The 19,839-nt window shown below is 49.9% G+C and overlaps 1 protein-coding gene and 1 non-coding gene across 2 annotated transcripts; both read right to left on the bottom strand.

The window, feature by feature from the left end:
• Nucleotides 1-3,050: 3,050 nt before the first annotated feature.
• CLDN3 (claudin 3) lies at nucleotides 3,051-4,254 on the bottom strand. Its single transcript, XM_065892083.1, has one exon. The coding sequence runs from the start codon at nucleotides 4,077-4,079 to the stop codon at nucleotides 3,417-3,419; it is 663 nt and encodes a 220-aa protein (XP_065748155.1). The 5' UTR covers nucleotides 4,080-4,254; the 3' UTR covers nucleotides 3,051-3,416.
• Nucleotides 4,255-11,831: 7,577 nt separating this feature from the next.
• Nucleotides 11,832-11,904, bottom strand: TRNAG-ACC (transfer RNA glycine (anticodon ACC)). The gene has a single exon. It is a non-coding gene; the product is annotated as a tRNA-Gly (tRNA).
• Between the last annotated feature and the right edge of the window lie 7,935 nt (nucleotides 11,905-19,839).

Raw genomic sequence — 19,839 nt, forward strand, 5'->3', positions numbered from 1 at the left:
GACAAGTTACAGGGGCCCTCATGGATCATCTGGTCCAAGCCCTATGTTGAAATGATGGGGAAACTGAGACCCAGAAGGGAAGGAAATTGCTCCGAGTCACACAGGGAAAGGAGCGGATCCCAGCTGACTCCCAGTCCAGTCACACCAAATGGCTTTCTCTTCTCTAGCAGTCTCAAGATTTCCTGGGACCCCTCACGTGGGACCCTCCTCAGTTTGTGGTCTCTAGGCTGCAAACTCTACGCCCTCTGTTTAGACCCTAAACTGCAGAAAGAATAAGAAGAGTTTGAGTCAGGACAGATCCTGAGGCCAGGCAAGGATATGTGTGTGAGTTGGGGTGGGATGGTGTAGGATGGGGTAGGATACCTCACCACTGTCTGCCAGGGGAGCCCAGGAGAGCCCAGGCTTGGGGAGAGACTAGGGAGCCGGGGGAGGGTCTGAGGTCCGGGAGCCCTTCCCACCCCACCTGAGGATCTGATTGGGTCTGTCTACCTTCTCTGCCGCATCCCTCTGGCTCAGGGGCGCTGACAGGTGTGCTGGGGATGAACCACAGTGGGCTGGCTGGCTCGGAGCCTCAGCCTGCAGCTCTGCCACAGTGTGGTTGGGAGGCGTTGCATCCAGGCTGCCCTCTTGAAGCCGGTGGTAAATGAATAACCTCGCTCCTGCCTGCAGGGCCCTCTGGGACGAAGAAGCCACCTGGTGCCCCTCAGTTTCGGCTTGGGCCAACCTGACTCCCTGGTTCCACTGACCAAGAGACCGTGGGGGTGGGTGAAGGCAGATGCAATCCCTTGGTCCTTTGCCTACACTCCCAAATCCCATCTCAGTTCCCTCCCCCTCTACTGCTAAGCCTCTTCCCTCTCTGACACTTCCCCCCACGGAGCCTCCTCCCCTTCACTGACCCCCTTCTCTGAGTCCCTTCCCTCTTACTGGGCTCCCTCCCCTCACTTCCCCATGGCTAAGCCTCCTTCCCTTGAGGCCTCCCCATGGAGCCCTCCCACCCACTGCCCCGAGCCCACATCCCCTCCCTCTAGCTCTCCCTAGGATCCATCACTAGCAGCCCCCCTCACCTTCATATTCCACGTCACTCTGTTTCCTTCCCCGCAGGCTAGAAGACTGGTTCCCAAAGGGGACTGGGCTGGAGAGAGAGTAATGGCAACCCCAAGTCCTTTCCTGGAATCTCACAGAGAATGAAGGATCTAAAGCCAGGGTACTCTTACTGTTCATGGTAACCTACTTCCTCTTCCCCGGGTCATAAAGGGTAAAAACATATCTGTTGTTCCTTGACCAGAGGAGAATTTTGGGGGAGCTATGTGAAGCATTCTACTGAAAACATCTGCCCGCTCCCGGGGCCTTTTGCTTTCGCTTTGCTGCAGGCCAACATGTTCGAGATACAATAATTTCGAAATAATTGCAAGCCTCCACAATCCCAAATACCTGTCCTGTGACCTTTGCTCCCCTGCAAGTGGCTCTCCTGGCCTGGATTCCCCAAACCTCTAGGACTCATGGTCTCCATGTTCTGTTTCTGCTTCTCATCTCCCACTCACTTTTCTGCCCACTGCATCTGCCCCCGCGCCTCTAGTTAAGGATGCCAGTGACCACCTTGCTGCTTTTAATCTTCAGGCTTCTTCTTGCCTGACGACTTCCGCAGCCTCGGATGCCATTGCCAACGCCCGCCTTCTTGAAACTCTTTTTTTTTTCTCTTTGGTTTCTAGACTGACCTCATCCACTTCCCTGGTTTCGGTTGCCATATGTATGCTAACAACAGCCAGGTTTACTGTTCCTGAGTTCCAGATCTCTATGTATGTCCTGTCACTTCCTGGACGTCTCTGCCTGGAGGTCCCACAGGCTTGCCAAACTCCGTTCACTCACAACTGAAACCATCATCTTCCCCCAGCAACCTGGTCCTATTTTGGTAAATGGCGGCACCACCACCAGCCAGTCAGTGACCTAAGGCAGAAAATTGGGGTTATCCTAGCTCTTTCCACTCCCTCACCCCGCCTATCCAAATGGTTCTCCAGCCCAGCTCATCTTGATTCTTTTACAGCGCCCCCTCCCCGTCAGGCCTGGTCCCCCACCCCACTGTCCCTGCTTTATTTCTGGGCTGCATCATCTCACACGGGTACAGCTGCACAGCCTCTAAGATGGTCTCCTGCCTTCATGTGCCTCCTTGAGTCCCAGTTCTGCAGGGGCAGCTGGAGAGGTTATTTTAGAGTGTAAAGTTGACCAGGTACGTCCCTCCCCTGATTCCCATAATATTAGATTAGGGTCCAAAATCTGTAATTCTGCACACGAGATTCTCCATGACTTGGCCTCTTCTGGGCCCAGGGCCCCATTGCTACTTCCCCCCTCACCTTGCTATCTCCCCAGCCATTGGAATCCCACTTTCCCGGCTCTGCACACCAGCCCCCTTTCCCACTGCCTGAACCTCTTACACCTTCTCCAAGACACAAGTGCTTCCAAACCTTGTTTACCTTAGCATTAGAATGTCACCAGAGAGTTCTGAGTCGCCCTGCCTCTTTCCCTCCCTCAAGGGTTTCAGGAAGAAAATGAGGCCCCTCTCTCATCTCTTCTCCTGGTGAGAAGATTTCACTCAGCTTCCTTTGGTGGTGTGTTTTACCAAAACAATAGATCTTTTTGTTCTCCTTTCCCAAATATGAAATCATAGCATTGAATGTGCTCTTTCACACACCACAGGGGAGATTCAGGTGTGCGGGAGTGCTGTGGAGGGCGGGTGCTCCAGGCACAAGCCCTGGGGAAGGGGGTCCCTGACATCCTCCTCCCACCTCCCCCATGCCCGGAAGCGCTCGTGCCCGCCCCTCCAGATTGGGGCTTCATCGTCTGAATCCCCAGTGAACAGGCCAAAGGACCAACTAGCTAGTGAGCACCCAGCTCAGTTTACAACCCCACTTTCTCGGCTACTGAAACTCGGTCCCTCTCTAAGCTTCATCCCGGGCAGTGGGAGAGCAGAATCCAGCCAAGGCCAGCCCTTGCAGGCAGAGCTCTGCAGGGAGGTGGAGGCCTGTCCGCGCTCGGGACAAGGAGGCACAGGCAACTGCAAAACGAAAGGTTTTTATTGAAAAATATCAAGTGGCCCTTTTCAAGACTGCGGGTCCCTGCTCAACGAAGGCTGTCAGGCCGCGGCCCGACGGGGCGAACAAGTAGCGGCAGTCACCCCAGCTCCGCGCTCCAGAAGGGCAAGGTTTCACGGTCCATGCTGGCTGGCCCCTGGACTCCGCAATCCCGCTCCCCGGCCCGAGGAGGGGTGGCAGCTGGGGAAGGGGGCGCCGGGAGGTCCCCTCCCAGTCCAGCGAGAGAGTTGCCTGGCATCTGGGTGGGCTGGTCTCCGATGCAAGGCCGCACGCGGGACTGGTGGGCGCGCCATCTCGTGGGAGTGGTAGAGGCTTCCCGCGGCTGCTCACTCAGACGTAGTCCTTGCGGTCGTAGGCTGTGCCGGTGCCGGTGCCCGGGCCGTTGGAGCGCGGCGCCGAGTAGAGGATCTTGGCGGGCGTGTATTTCTTCTCGCGCGGCGGGCACGAGCAGCAGAGTAGCGCTCCCCCCAGCAGCTGCAGCGCCGCGGCCGCCCAGCCCACGTACAGGGCGGAGCCCATCTCGCGCTTCTGTGCATCTGGCACCAACGGGTTGTAGAATTCCCGGATGATGGTGTTGGCCGACCAGGACACCGGCACGAGGGTGAGCAAGGCGGCCACCAGGAAGAGCACGCCCGCCACGATGACGATCTTGGCCTTGGCCGTTTCGTCCTGCACACAGTTTGTGCACTGGGCACCCACGAGCGCCACAAGGAGCCCGAAGGCGGCCAGCAGGATGGCGATGACGATGAGGGCGCGGGCCGCCTGTAGGTCCTGCGGCAGCGCCAGCAGCGAGTCGTACACCTTGCACTGCATCTGGCCCGTGCTCTGCACCACGCAGTTCATCCACAGGCCCTCCCAGGTGATCTGCGCCGTGATGATGCTGCTGCCGATGAAGGCCGTTACGCGCCACATGGGCAGCACGCAGCACACGATGGTGCCCAGCCAGCCCATGACGGCCACCGAGGTGCCCGCGATCTCCAGGCCCATGGACATGGCTGCCGCTCCAAGGCCGTCACTGGCGGGCGGCTCCGGGTGCGGGACGACGAGGGGCCGGGGCCGCTGGGGCCTGGGCGGGAGCGGCGGTGCGCCGACGGACTGACGCCCGAATTGATGGACCGACGGAAAGACACACGGATGGCGCGCGCCCTAAAGGGTCCGCTCTGCCCGTTCGCGCAGCGGCTGCGCCTGCACCTGCCTGTGGCTTTGTAGGCGGGCGGCAGCGACTGGGCTGGCCCTGGGCTGGGGCAGGTTAGTCTTCGATCCGGGCTCAGCGCTCCGGCGGGGGAGGGAGGGGCGGAGCCGCCCTCTCCCGGGCCTGGGGACAGTGACGTGGCCCCTCTTCCCACCTTCACTAAGCGCCCTGGGAGGAAGGACTTGGCCAGGAGTGGCTCACGGCGCGGGGATGGGGGGTGCCAAGAGAGGGCGGGGCCGAGACCTGCGCCCCCGCCCCTCGCTCCTGGTTCCCCACTGTTCGGAAACGAATTCTACGGGGTGTGGGGTGAAAAGCACAAAGTGCTGGACACTCCCCTCCCACCTTCCGCATTTTCAGCGCCGTTGGCACGGAAGGCGTGGGGAAGCGGGCGCTGCCAGCTGCCAGGGATCCGCGGGGACAGGGAGGGCCCACTGTGGGCGTGGCCGCGGCTGTTTTCCCAGAGTGGGCCGCTGCCCCGGGAGCTGCGCACCTGCTCCTCGGTCCGTCTGGCCTCTGAGGCAGCGCTCCCAGCGCAGGATCCCGATCTGATCCAGGCCCATGGGGTTGCCAGCCCTGGACGTCTGGACTCGGCGGAAGCCAGGGACCACCCGCAAAGGCGCCCAGAAGACACCCCTGAGCCAGTGCTGAACTCAGATTCTCTAGCCCCTCTCCAGCTCTCAGCTCTTAACACTCGCAGTGACCCTGGATCCCTTTAGCTGAGCTGCTCTCGCCTCCCAGAGCCGCCCCCATTGAGTCCCTTCCCTTCACAGAGCTCTGGTTCTCTCTCCCGCTGAGCCGGGGGCGGGTGGGGGTGGGGGAGTCAGAACCGGGATCCACCTTAATGAAATGGTGGTGAAAGAGGTTTGATCCAGGCAAACGTGGGAAGTCAGAGACATTACCTGCCAATAGCCTTGCTCCCACACCTGGGCTATCCCTCGCCCTGCTTAGAGCCCTGCAGAGTTGGCCTTGGAGGGTCTGTCCCCCACCTTCCTCGCTTCCCCTCATCTCAGGGCCCTCATTCTTGCCGTGTCCTCTGCCTGGGACATTGCAGAGACCACATGGCTCACTCCTTTCACCTTTCATGTTTTTGTTCCCAGCCAGGCCTTCCCTAACCACACTATTTAAAATCACAGCTGGGACTTCCCTGGTGGCGAAGTGGTTAAGAATCTGCCTGCCAATGCAGGGCACACGGGTTCCGTCCCTGATCCGGGAAGATCCCACGTACCATGGAGCAACTAAGCCCGTGCGCCACAGCTACTGAGCCTGCACTCTAGAGCCCGTGAGCCACAACTACTGAGCCCACGTGCCACAACTACTGAAGCCTGCGTGCCTAGAGCCCGTGCTCTGCAACAAGAGAAGCCACCGCAATGAAGAAGCCCGCGCACAGCAACGAAGACCCAATGCGGCCAAAAGTAAATAAATAAATTAAATTTATTTTAAAAAATTAAAAAATAAAATCACAGCTGGGAATTCCCCAACGGTCCAGGCGTTAGGACTCCCTGCTTTCACCGCAGTGACCCAGGTTCAATCCCTGGTGGGGGAAATAAGATCCCGCAAGCCACGTGGTGCGGCCAAATAGATATATAAAATCGCAGCTATTCACCCCACTATGTCCTGTCCCCTTTTTATACTTTACATTCTTTTTTAGCATTTAACACTGTCCATCATACTCTATATTTTTCTTACTTATTTTTTATTCTCTCTCTCTCTGCTCTAGTGTGTCAGCTCCACTGGGACATCCAGAAGGTCCCCAAACAGGCAAGGGTTTCTGCTGGTTTTATTAACTGCCGTATCTCCAGTGCCCAGAACGGTGCTGGGTCCTCAAGAGAAAGTTGATTTAGAAAGTTCATGCAAAAACATCACTTTCTTGCATTCCTGCAACCTTGTCTGCCTGGGGGCCCTCCTCCCGGCATAAATGACTGATAATGGGACACCACTCTGTCACATGCTTTTGGAATCTAGTCGGAACCTAGGGCACTTCCAGGCGAGATGAGAAACCCCATCAAACCGGGCCTAGGGGTTTTTCTGGTTTGCCCCACATCTCTCAAATACAGGCATGCAGCCTATGTCTTCCTCCGTAAGGGTCCAATCCCTGGGGTGAGGTAAACAGGGCCAGAGGCCCATGGAAACCAGGGTCCTACTTCTCGCAGGGGCAAAGGTCTTGGGCTGGGCCTGTTGGGGCTGGGTTGGGCAGGGCTGGGAGTGCCCAGCCAGAGGGCCCTGCTGGTGCTGGGCGGGGGCTGCCCTGGAGCAAGTTCTTGAAGCCCAGGTCCATCCAGTGGACTGCTGGCTGCTGCAGTTTCCTGGTTAGTGGCGTGGCTTTGGGTCGGAGGAGAGGCAGAACACTTGGGCAGTGCGGCTGCGTATAGGGTGGGTGCCTGAAATCACATGCTTTTGTCCTGAGAGTGGGCTTCCTGCTGGTTTTGCCCTGAGCTCTATCTCTTGCTACCTGTGAGGCTGAGGAAAGTCACGTCCCCTCTCTTAACCTACATTTCCTCCTCTGCCAAATGAGGAGACTGATGCCTACATGACCTACCTCACAGGGCATTGATGAGGACGGAGGAAACGTATGTGTACTGCAAACCAGAAAACAGCCAGGACCAAACAAACCAGTGGGCAGTGAAACAGTGTGGGCAAGGTGGAGGGTTTAGTTGGACAGACCTGAGGTGGAGTCCAGCTCCACTCTTATCAGTCCTGTGGCCTTGAGCAAGTCCTTTCCCACCTGGACTCGGTTTCTTCATCTGTGAAGAGGGGTTTGTTCTGAGCTGCTTGGGTTCGGGGTTTGGCGGGGTGGGGGGGGTGGGCAGGAAGAGGCGCCTTGTTCCTGAGCCTGAATGAGGTGGATGTGCTAGGCAGGGCTGTGAGGAGATGAGGCCAGCAAGACAGAAAGCTTCTTGCCCAGGGGCCAAACTTCAGGGACGCTGGGCAAATAGCTTCAATCAGCGTTTTGCTCAATATCGTCCATGGTCCTTACAACTCAATAATAAAAAGACAAATAACCCAATTAAAAAAATGGTCAAAGGATCTGAGTAGACATTTGGAACAGACAAGGAAGACATACAAATGGCCAAGGTGCACATGAAAAGCTGTCTGACACCATTAGTCATTAGGGAAATGCAAATCAAAACTACAAAGAGGGACTTCCCTGGCGGTCCAGTGGTTAAGACTTTTCCTTCCAAGGCAGGGGGTGTGGGTTCGATCCCTGGTTGGGGAGTTGAGAGCCCACATGCCTCGTGGCCAAAAAACCAAAACATAAAACAGAAGCAATATTGTAACAAATTCAATAAAGGCTTTAAAAATGGTCCACATGAAAAAAATCTTAAAAAAATACGTACAGAGATAAAACTTCATACCTATGAGGATGGCTAGAATCAAAAAGATGATAACAAGTGCTGCAGAGGATGTGGAAAAATTGGAACCCTCCGACAATGCCGGTGGCATTGTAAAATGCTGCAGCTGCTTTTGAAAACAGTCTGACAGTTCCTCACAAGGTAGAATTACCATAGGACCCAGCAATTCCATTATTAGGTATTTACCCAAGAGAAATGAAAATGCACGTTCACACGAAAAACTTGTGCACGAATGTTCATAGCAGCATTATTACTAATAGCCTGAAAGTGGAAATGTCCTAAATGTCAGTTGATGAGTGAATAAACAAAAAGGAGTGTATCTATACATGCAATATCATTCAGCCATAGAGAGGAATAAAGTTCTGATATGTGTTACAACGTGGATGAACCTTGAAGACATTATGATAAGTGAGAGATACCAGTTGCAAAAGATGGCGTATTATATGATTTCATTTATAAAAATGATCCAGGACTTCCCTGGTGGCACAGTGGTTAAGAACCCGCTTGCCAATGCAGGGGACACGGGTTCGAGCCCTGGTCTGGGAAGATCCCACATGCCACAGAGCAACTAAGCCCGAGCACCACAACTACTGAGCCTGCGCTCTAGAGCCCGCGAGCCACAACTACTGAAGCCCGAGCGCCTAGAGCCCGTGCTCTGCAACAAGAGAAGCCACTGTAATGAGAGACCTCTGCGTGGCAATGAAGAGTAGCCCCTGCTCGCCCGCACCCAGCAACAAAGACCCAACGCAGCCAAAAAAAAAAAAAGATCCAGAGTAGGAAAATCTATAAAAATAGAAAGTAGATCGGTGGTGGTGCTGGGGTGGTGGTGTTGGGAGAAAATGGGGACTAACTGCTAATGGGGACAGGGTTTCTTTTTGGGGTGATGAAAATGTTCTATTGACACAATTGATTGTGTTGATGGTTGCATAGCTCTGTGATGATACTAAAAAACCATTGAACAGTACAGTTTAAATTGTGAGTTGTGCGGTATGTAAATTGTATCCATAAAGCTGTTAAAAACCACAGTGGTGCTGGGTGGGGGGGCTGCAGTGTGTGTTCGTGTGGTGTGTGTGTCCCCAGAGAGTGGGAATGAGGGTGGGATGAAGCTGTTTTTGAATGGAGAGTACTGTGGGAGTTGGTGAGAGGAGGGTGAGGCTTGGGGGCTCCAAGCACGAGGCTTGTCTCCTCCTCCTCCATTCCTGAGCCTCCCGTCTAGAAACAGCAGCCCGAGCCAAGGTGGGACCGATGCTCCAGCATCCCTCCAGTTAGTGCTGAGTGGCCATAGGAAGGGGAGTTCTGATGCTGTCTTGGTCCAGGAGAGCTTCCCGTAGGAGGAGGTTGGGCAGGAGCTGGCTGGTGGAGGTGACTAGGTGCGTTTGGGGTGAATTGTGTGTGTGTAACTCCAAGAAGCAAGGGTCTAGAAAAAGAGGAACTGAAAGAAGAGTGCCCCCAGGAGATTAGCCTGTTCCCCATCTCCCACCCAGTGTTCAGCTCCCCAGAAGTAGCCCTCACATCCCCAAGGCCTGCCATTCCCCTACTGCAGTGGCGGCATCCTCCCCTTTCTCCCATCCCAGCACACTCAGCCTGGCCCCCACCTCTCCCCAGTGGGCAGCCTGTACTGAATTACACCATCGGCTTTCTTGGTTCTCCAGTTTGCAAATGGCAGATTGTGGGACTTCTTGGCCTCTATGACTGCATGAGCCAATTCCTATGATAAATCTTCTATTATGTGTATCTGTATATAGTCTATTAGCTCTGTTTTTCTTGAGGACCTTGACTAATGTGGTAGAGTTCTCCAGTGAAAAACTGGGCCCGTAGATTACTTTCTGGGAGTTTTAAAATTACAAATACTTAATACTTACAGGTCTATTTAAATTATCTATTTCATACTGAGTGAATTGTTGTAGCTGTGTTTTTTGAGAAATTGGACCGTTTCATCTAAGTGGTTGAATTTATGTGTGTTCATAATATTTCTTATTATCCTTTTGATATCTGTAGGGTCTGTATGATAGCTCTTGTTTCATTTCTGTTGGCAAATTGTATTTCTCCCTCTCTCTCTGTCAGCTAGAGGTCTGTCTTTGTCAGCTAGAGGTTTGTCATTTTTACCAGTTTTTTTTTTTTCCTCAAAGAACCAGCCCTTTGTTTCATTGATCTTCTCAATTATCAATTTCCTTGATTTTTGCTCTTCTTTATTATTTTCTTATTTCTACTTGTTTTGGGTTTATTTTCTCCTCTTTTTCTAAATTCTTGATGTGGGAGTGTAGATTATTGATTTGAAACTTTTCCTCTTTTCTAATATATGCATTTAGTGTTATAAATTTCTCTCTTAGCACTGCTTTATCTATGTTCTACAATTTTGATATGTTGTACTTTCACATTCACTTATTTCAATGCATTTAAAAAAAAATTTCCCTTGACCTATGGCTGCCTTTTGAGTTATGGAACAAGAAGTGTGCTGTTTAGTTTCCAAGTGTTTGGAGATTTTCCTGTTGTCATTCTGTTATTGATTTCTAGTTTGATTCCACTGTGGTCAGAAAGCATACTATATGATTTCAATTAATTTAAATTCAATTAATTTCAATTAATTTAAATTCAATTAATTTAAATTCCCTGGCCATCCAGTGGTTAAGACTCAACGCTTTCACTGCCAGAACCTGGGTTCAATCCCTGGTGGGGGAATTAAGATCCTGCAATCCAAGCAGCACGGCCAAAAAAAAAAAAAAAAAAAAATCCGTGGAGATTTCATTTTGGCCCAGGATATGGTCTATCTAGGTTTTTAATTTTTAATTAAAAAAAATTTTTTTTAAGATTTTTTTATATGGACCATTTTTAAAGTCTTTATTGAATTTGTTACGATATTGCTTCTGTTTTTTGTTTTGTTTTTTTGCCCTCGAGGCATGTGGGATCTTAGCTCCCAGACCAGGGATCGAACCTGCGTTCCCTGCATTGGAAGGTGAAGTCTTAACCACTGGACCTCCAGGGAAGTCCCTATCTGGGTTTTTTAAACAAATGTGTGTTCTGCTGTTGTTGAGTGGAGTATTCTATAAATGTTGATTAGATCCTGTTTGTTGATGGTGTCACTGAGTTCTATAACTTTGCTATATTTCATCTAGTTGTTCCATCAATTGTTGAAAGAGAAGTGTTAAAGCCTCCAACTATAATTGTGGTTTTGTCTATTTGTCCTTTCAGTTATGTCAGCTTTTGCTTCATAATTTGCAGTTTTGTTGTTTGATAAGGCATACACATTTAGGATTACTATGTCTTCTTGGTAGATTGACCCTTTTTTCATTACGTAATGTCCCTCTCGGTCTCTGGTAATTTACTTTGCTCTGAGGTCTAGTTTATCTCATACAAATATAGCCACTTTCACTTCCCTTTGATTGTTTTCATGCTATATCCTTTTCCATGTACCTTGCCTATGTCATTATATTTGAAGTGAGTTTCTTGTACACGACATATATTCGGGTCATGCTTTTAAGCACTCTGATAATTTCTTTTAACTGATACAGAGGCATACCTTGTTTTATTGCGCTTCGCAGATATTGTGTTTTTTTACGTTGAAAGTTTGTGGCAACCCTGTACCGAGCAAGTCTATCGGTGCCTTTTTTCAACAGCATTTGCTCACTTGGTGTCTCTGTGTCGCATTTTGGTAATTCCTGAAATATTTCAAACTTTTTCATTATTATTATGTTATGGTGATCTGTGATCAGTGACCTTTGAAGTTACTATTGCAAAAGGATTATGACTCATGAGGCTCATGATGGTTAGGCTTTTTTAGCAATGAAACATTTTTCAATTAAGGTACGTACATTGTTTTTTAGATATAATACTATTGCACAGTTAATGAATAGTGTATAGTGTAAACATAACTTTTATATGCATAGGGAAACCAGAAAATATGGGTGAGTCACTTTGTTGTATTTGCTTTATTGTGGTGGTCTGGAACCAAAACTGCAATATCTCTGAGCAATGCCTGTATTTAGATTATTTACATTTAATGTAATTGTTGATGTGTTAAAGCTTAGTCTGATATTTTATTTTTTGTTTTCTGTTTGTTCTCTCCATTTGTTTGTTTTTTTTTTCTGTTTTCTTTTTTCTGCTTTCCTGTGGGTTACTTGAACAGTTTTGCAATCCATTTTATCTATAGTGTTTGTTCTTTTTAAAATATTTATTTATGTCTTAGTTGCTGCATGCAGGATCTAGTTCTCCAACCAGGGATTGAACCTGTGCCCCCTGCATTGGTAGTGCGGAGTCCTAACCACTGGACCACCAGAGAATTCCCAAGTTTGGCTATTATTTATTAAAGTTTAAAAGCAATGCCTACTTATACAGGAAAGTCAAAATGGAAAAGGATATTAGAAAAATTATAATCCCATCCATTTAAAGATACTATTATTGACATCTGGTTTTATACGTTTCAAGATGCTTTTCCAGTCATTTCTGTTCAAACGTGGTGTCCACTAGAATGTAAACTTGACGACTGTAGGGACCTTGTCTGTATGCTTCAGCACTTTATTTTTAGCAGTAGAATAGTGCCTAGCAGAGGGCAGGCACTCAGTAAATACTTGTCAAATGAATATGTGAGTGAGTCCTGTTGTACTACTGTGTTATAATATACTGTAATTAAAAATTTTTAATTGAAAAAAGTTTTCGTATTTCATATCTAGGCTCCCCATTGGCCTTTGTGGTGTGGGGATGGGTGGGGCCACAGTTTCTTCTCTGGTGTTTGTCCTAATATAGAATGCTTAGTTTTAAATTTTATTTAAAATTTATTTTGGCCGTGCCTCATGGCTTGCAGGACCTTAGTTCCCCGACCAGGGATTGAACCCACACCCCCTGCAGTGGAAGTGCGGAGTCCTTAACCCCCACTACCCACAAACGGCTGACAAATATTTATTGAGCACCTACTGTGTGCCAGGCACTGTGTAGGCGCTGAAGGCAGGGTCAAGGGTCATTCCAGCTGATGACACCTTGCATTCTCCCCACCTCACCCCGCTCCCACACAAACCACTGCAGGGATGAAGTATCACTCTTCTAGCTACCACTATCTCTAAGAACCCCAAATCTGTCACCCCATAATAAAGTTGATTTGAAGTGTTACTATCTTTTGGAGGGACTGCCAGGAAGTTCCCCTAGAATGGTTATTGTTCAAAAGTTTTCTGTCCTTTTAGGCTGCCTCTTTCCTGGTCTTTTGACCAGAGAAAGCAGACTTTTATTGGGGCTTTTTTGGTTTTTGTCCAGTGGTATCTCCCACTTGCCTACATCTTCAGTTCCATGTTTGGGATACATGAGGGAGAAAGAAAACCCAGGGCACTGGCACAAAAACAGACACCTAGATCAATAGAAAAGAATAGAGAGCCCAGAAATGAATGCACACTTATATGGGCAATGAATCTATGACAAAGGAGGCAAGAATATACAGAGGGGAAAAGACAGCCTCTTCAATAAACGGTGTTGGGAAAACTGGACAGCTATATGCAAAAGAATCTAACTGGAATACTTTCGGGCTTCCCTGGTGGCGCAGTGGTTGAGAGTCCACCTGCTGATGCAGGGGACCCGGGTTCGTGCCCCAGTCCGGGAGGATCACACATGCCGCGGAGCGGCTGGGCCCTTGAGCCATGGCTGCTGAGCCTGCGCGTCCGGAGCCTGTGCTCCGCAACGGGAGAGGCCACAACAGTGAGAGGCCCGCGTACCGCAAAAACAACAACAACAACAAAAGTACAGACTGAAAGTTGTTAAGAGAATAAATCCTAAGAGTTCTCATCACAAGCGAAAATAGATTTCTTTTCTATCTCTTTAATTTTGTGTCTATATGAGATGATGGATGTTCACTGAACTTACTGTGATAATCATCTCACGATGTATGTAAGTCAGATCCTTATGCTGTACACCTTATATTGTACAGTGCCGACATCAATGATAACTCAATAAAACTGGGAGAAAAAAGAAAAAGAAAAGCCGTGTCTCTCCTCATGAGCTACGAGGAGTCTGAAGACGGGAGGGTGGGCGGCAGGATGGTGACAACGATGAGGGCATCATGTGTCCTTGGGTCCAGAGGTCCCGAGTCTGCCTTCCCTCCACCTTTCAATCTTCTCATGCCTGTTTTATCTATAAAATCCAGGGGTTTCAGCTGTACTTGGCAGAAGGAATAGGAATACGTATGTCTATTTCATCTTCTCAGGAGTCAGTCCCCCAACTATTGTCTTTCTTTCCTTCTTCCTTCCTCTCTTCCTCCCTTCTTCCCTTCCTTCCTTCCTTCCTTTCTTTTTCTTTCGGCCACGCCATGCAGGATCTTAGTTCCTGGACCAGGGATCGAACCCTTGCCCCCTGCAGTGGAAGCGTGGAGTCCTAACCACTGGACCACCAGGGAATTCCCCCCCCCCACCCCCCCCCACACCTGTTTTCTTTCACCTGGTTCTCTGTACACATGTTCATTACCTGCTCGGCCCACGTAACCACTTGAGTTTGAGACCCCTGGCTTAGCCTCTGTAGTTTAGTGTTTTGGCCCTGGGTCTCCTACTGGCAACCAGAATGAGAAGAAAGGAAAAGGAAAAGAAAGAAACCCCAGGGAAGCTCAGTTGGGATAGGCTGGGGCTGGGGGCACTGCAGGAGAGAGGCATGTGAGACCCCGGCCCCTGCACTGTGCCGTGTCTTCACCTCACTAAGCCGCCCTTCCCGGGAACGGAGGGCAATGGACTCTGTTGACTTCTAAGTTTATTTAAACCTTGGGGAACCTTATCATATCTTCATGCAAACAGCACAAAGTTAAACAAAGCAGCTTCTGAGGCCCAAGGAGAGCATAGTTGATTTAAGATAGGGCTCTATCAGAGGTTACTCAACCCTTAGTGCCTCCCGTGTTATCACTGACAGAGGCCATGTTCCCCAACCAGGGCAGTCCCATGGCACTCTGTGCCCGACTCTGAGCTCCAACCGGAGGGAGAGTCTTGCTGCTGAAGGAGTTCAAATATCTTTGTTGGCTGATGAGCAGGCCTATGGGTACCAGGCAGCCTCTTCCCTAGACAGCCCAGTCCCTGCTCAATGGCCTGGGCACTGCGGCGGCCACTGTGGCAGGGAGGGAGTCCACGTAGGGCTTTCTCTCACCAAGGCCGACCCCTGTGGCTTCTGGCCGCAAAGTAGCACCAATCCTGAAACCAATATGGCGCTCTCCTTCCTTAGGGGCCAGCCAACCTAATGTGACTGCCGTCGCTCCAGACTCCTGTCGTGAGGATGTCAGCAGTGTGTCCGTACATCGATAGGTGCCCACCTGGGACCTGGATTTGTTCTACTTGGGAATCATGCTTCTGCCAGTACTACTATTCATGGACTTACTCATTTGCTGTTCTAGTGAATCTTGCAATATTGTTTCTGATCCAGAAGCTGCCTTACAGCAAAAGAAGTATGGGGTGATGTCCTGGGAGTCCTGCTCTTATCATGAGCCCCACCCTCTAGAAGCATCTGGCCTTGCACGGGGCATGAAATGGCCCTTTGAAGACAGCTGTGGTTCCACCTGGGAGACAACAGTGTGCCAGCTCAGACGGCCATCTTGCAAATGCTCTCACACCTCGTGCTGTTTCTCCTGCCGACAGAACACGTGTGTAATCAGACTTCCTCCTCCCCTGGCCTGCTAAAGAGGATTCAATAATTGCACCAAGTTTGCCCCAGCCCCTCCCACCTTATTGAATATAAGGAGGAAGAGTTGCTTGCTGGAGGAGAGGCAATGCAGATACATATAATAAAGTGTTGCGATGGGCAGGGGAGGAACGGACCTCGTTAGACTGGGAGTGAAAGAGTGGTTTGGGGGGTGCAGCTTCTAGAAGATTTGCTTAGGACCAATTGTGGGGTGTGAGGAGAGGAGAGGGAAGGTGGTTTTCACCTGAGTTGTGGTAGACCACATATTTTGATAACTTTGACATCTTTCAAAAGTCAATGGTGGGGGGCTCCCTTGGTGGTGCAGTGGTTGAGAGTCCGCCTGCCGATGCAGGGGACACGGGTTTGTGCCCCAGTCCGGGAAGATCCCACATTCCGCGGAGCAGCTGGGCCCGTGAGCCATGGCCGCTGAGCCTGCGTGTCCGGAGCCTGTGCTCCGCAATGGAAGAGGCCACAACAGTGAGAGGCCTGCGTATTGCAAAAAAAAAAAAGCAAAAAAAGTCAATGGTGGAGATTTCCCTGGTGGTGCAGTGGTTAAGAATTCGCCTGCCAATGCAGGGGATACGGGTTTGAGCCCTGGTCCGGGAAGATCCCACATGCCGCGGAGCAACTAAGCCTGTGCGCCACAACTACTGAGCCTGCGCTCTAGAGCCCGTGCTCCACAACAAGCCACCACAGTGAGAAGCCCACGTACCGCAACGAAGAGTAGCCCCCTGCTCGCTGCAACTAAAGAAAAGCTCGCACACGGCAACAAAGACCCAATGCAGCCAAAAATAAATAAATTGACAAATAAACATTTTAAAATATGCTAAAAAAAGTCAACAGTGGGGTGGGGGTTAGGGGGTTCCTATGTACTTCTAGATCATGCTTTGTAAATGTGACACCAAGCCTGGGTGGCATTAAATCTCTAGGACCTCAGTGTTATTTGAGGATCCAGGAACTGAGGGGCAGAAATGGGGGAGGCATCACCCTGAAGTACACCCAATGACCCACTGTCAAGAATTTTATTTCCTGAACTCTGTGGAAGGAGGGATGCTCCCCTGGGGTATTGCATGGTAACAGGCCCACTGCGCTGGAAGGGAGGAGGCCCCCTGACTGTTTTGTGTCCCTTGTCCCCCCTACAAGAACAGGCAAAAAGGAATCACTGCAATGGCTGAGATGATTGACTCTGACCACGGAGGGTAAATCAAGTCACAGTTACAGGGGGGGAGCATATGGGCAATTCGTGTAGAGCTCAGGGACCCTCCTGGGTGTCTGCATTCTGCTGTCACCAGTGATAAATGTTCACAGAAGACCACCACCACCCCAGGCAGGACCACCAAGGGCTGGTTATCTCTGTGGGAGAAGAATGCTGGCCCAGCTGGGGCTACCAAAGCTGAAATGTGGAGTGAAGGAGGGAAGGCACAGTCTGGGGTCAGCTGCAGAAACCAAGATGGCAGCCCACCAGCTTGCAGCCAGACTGTAAAACTGCCCTCTTCCCTTTGAATATATATTTTTAAATTACGAGGGGAAGTCCTTGGTGGTCTACTGGTTAGGATTTGACGCTTTCACTGCCACGGCCCAGGTTCAACCCCTGGCTGGGGAACTGTCCCGCAAGCTGGGCGGTGTGGCCAAAACCCCTCCCCCCCCAAAAAAACCCTGGAAAGTACAAAGAATAATATAAAAAATACCCATGGGACCCCACCGCTCAGAGTTAGCAAGTTGTTACATTCTGTCGGAGACCCTTTGCACTCCTTCCCTATCCCACTCCCTTCTCTTCTGGGTAACACAATCCTGAAGTTGACATGGCATCTTCCTGTTCAGATTTGTATAGTTTTGCTACTTAAGTATATATCCATCCACAATACATAGAACTTCTTGCATATTAAACATTTTTACATGGATGGTCTTACATTGCACACATTATTCTGCAATTTGCTTTATTCAATGGTGTTATGTCTTTGAAACGTATACAGGAAGCTTTAGTTCATTCATTGTAACTGCTGTGTATATTCCATGGTGTGAGTATGTCACAGTTTACATCCATTCTCCTCTTGATGAGCATTTGGATTATTTCCAACTGTTTTGCTATTACAAAGATGTGACATACATCCTTGTAAATGCCTCCAGGTGCATATGAGTGAGAGTTTCTCTGGAAGTGGAATTGCTAGATCATAGAGTATATGCACCTTCCACCTTACCAGATCTTGCCAAATGATTCCCGAAAATTGTTGCCTGTTAGTATTATACACTCCTTCCAGCACATTAGAGAGTTCCTATTGCTACACATCTCTGCCAACACTTGGTAGCATCAGACTTTTTGTCATTCCGTGGGTGTCAAGTTGCATCTCATTATTATTTTTAAAAATTATAATCCTGCTTAGTTTTTAAAAATAGTTATCTATTTAGTTGTGGCTGCGTCGGGTCTCAGTTGTAGCGCACAGGCTCTGTGTTGCGACGCACATGCTTCTCTCTAGTTGCGGCATGAGGGCTCAGTAGTTGCGGCACGTGGGCTTAGTTGCCCCGCGGTATGTGGGATCTTAGTTCCCCGACCAGGGATGGAACCCACGCCCCTGCATTGGAAGGCAGATTCTTAACCACTGGACCACCAAGGAAGTCCGCAGTTTCTTTTCTTTGAGGCATAAAATACATTCACTGAGGTCCTTGAAATGAACAAATCTTAAAGGTACAGCTTGAAATTTTTACATTTGAACACATCATGCACCTACCACCCAAATCAAGATACAGAGCATTTCTATTACCCCAGAAGGTTTCCTGGTGTCCCGCCCCCATCCTTCTCCCCAGAGGTGGCCACTTTCTAACTCCTGTCACCATTGATTACTTTTGCTTATTTTTGACCTTTGTAAAAGTGGAATCACAGTGTATACTCACCTGTACCTGGTTTCACTCAATACAATGTGTGAGGTCCACTCACGTTGTTGTGCATGTCAGTAGTTTATTCCTTTTTCATTGTTGTAGAGCATTCCATTGTGTGACTATGTCACAATTCCTAACCATTCTTGTGAGCATTTGAATGGCTTCCAATTGTTTTTCTATTACAAACAAGATGTGACACATGTCCTTGTCCTCCAGGTACACATACCTGAGAGTTTCTCTAGAAGTGGAAATGATGGCTCATAAGGTATATACGTCATCCACCTTACCAGATATTGTGAAACGATTCTCTAAGATTGTTGTACTAACCAACACTTCCTCCAGCATGTTGGAGTTTCTTTTTAAAAAAATTAATTAATTAGTTAATTAATTAATTAATTTTGGGCTGCATTGGGTCTTCGTTGCTGCACACGGGCTTTCTATAGTTGCGGTGAGCAGGGGCCGCTTTTCATTGTGGTGCGTGGTCTTCTCATTGCGGTGGCTTTTCTTGTTGCAGAGCACAGGCTCTAGGCATGCAGGCTTCAGTAGTTGTGTCACATGGGCTCAGTAGTTGTGGCACACGGGCTCAGTAGTTGTGGCTCACGGGCACTAGAGCGCAGGCTCAGTAGTTGTGGCACACGGGCTTAGTTGCCCTGTGGCATGTGGGATCTTAGTTCCCCGACCAGGGATTGAACCCATGTCCCTAGCATTGGAAGGCAGATTCTTAACTACTGGACCACCAGGGAAGTCCGAGAATTTATATATTTATATGCTGATCCCCATGCTGTTCCACCTTGTGACTTTTCTGGAATTTGGTGACTCATTTTGCTGGGGAGAGAAACCTCAGTATTCACCTTATAACTATTCCCTCCAATTCCCATACCTTTGTTTTGGGACTTACAGTAAACACTGGCAGTTTTTGTAACTTTCAATAAAAATAATCATGTCTGGCACACCTGCTATCTCTAACACTGAGGCCCTGGTCTGATTGGAGAGACATGGCCTTGTCTTTGGGGAGCCATTGCCGAGAAGAGACAGGCCCTGCCCTGGGAAGTCTCAGTCTGAGGTGGGTAATCACATATACTGGGAGCAGATGCTGCAGCTGCGGGCAGAAATGGCCGATGTGCTCAGGTGCTGGGGATTCCAGGGACTCCTTGGAGAGGTGATTTTGCAGCCGGCTCTTGTTCCATGGACACCTGTGCTGAGACATCAAGATTATGTGTGTTCCCTGAGATGGAGCCTAAGGTGGGGGGCAGGAGGCAGTAAGGGCGGGCTGGGGGGGCACCTCAGATTCTTGCGATAAGACAGTGCTTGGCCCCGGGGTGGTTAAAACCCAGTGTGTGCTCAGTGTCTCCTCAGCAGGAGGCTGGGGTCCCCCCGACCCCGATTTGGCATTCCCTCCACCTCTGCTGCCCCAGCGCCTTCCCTCTCTTTCCCTCACGAGCCTCTTAAACTGGCCGACTGAGAAGCCAGATTGGTTCTGGGCCAGCAGAGAGGGCCCACACCTGGGTCTGGCTGAGTCTGGGAGCTGGGCTTCGGGCTCACTGGGTGCTGTACTTTGCTGTGAGTGAGTGACGGTGGCTTCTCGGTGGGCTGTCTTCTGGTGGCTCTGGGGGCTGTCGCGGATGGCGGGTGTTTGTTTCTGGGTGCGGAGGTTTGGGATTGCGTTTAGCGTGTGGGTGTGTGTCTGCCTGAGTTTGTGTTTGTGTGA

This window comes from Phocoena phocoena, chromosome 15, assembly GCF_963924675.1.
Source record: "Phocoena phocoena chromosome 15, mPhoPho1.1, whole genome shotgun sequence".
Taxonomy (NCBI): domain Eukaryota; kingdom Metazoa; phylum Chordata; class Mammalia; order Artiodactyla; family Phocoenidae; genus Phocoena; species Phocoena phocoena.

Coding starts and splice junctions, on each gene's coding strand:
- CLDN3 (XM_065892083.1), bottom strand. CDS start 4,079: ATGTCCATGGGCCTGGAGATCGCGGGCACCTCGGTGGCCGTCATGGGC.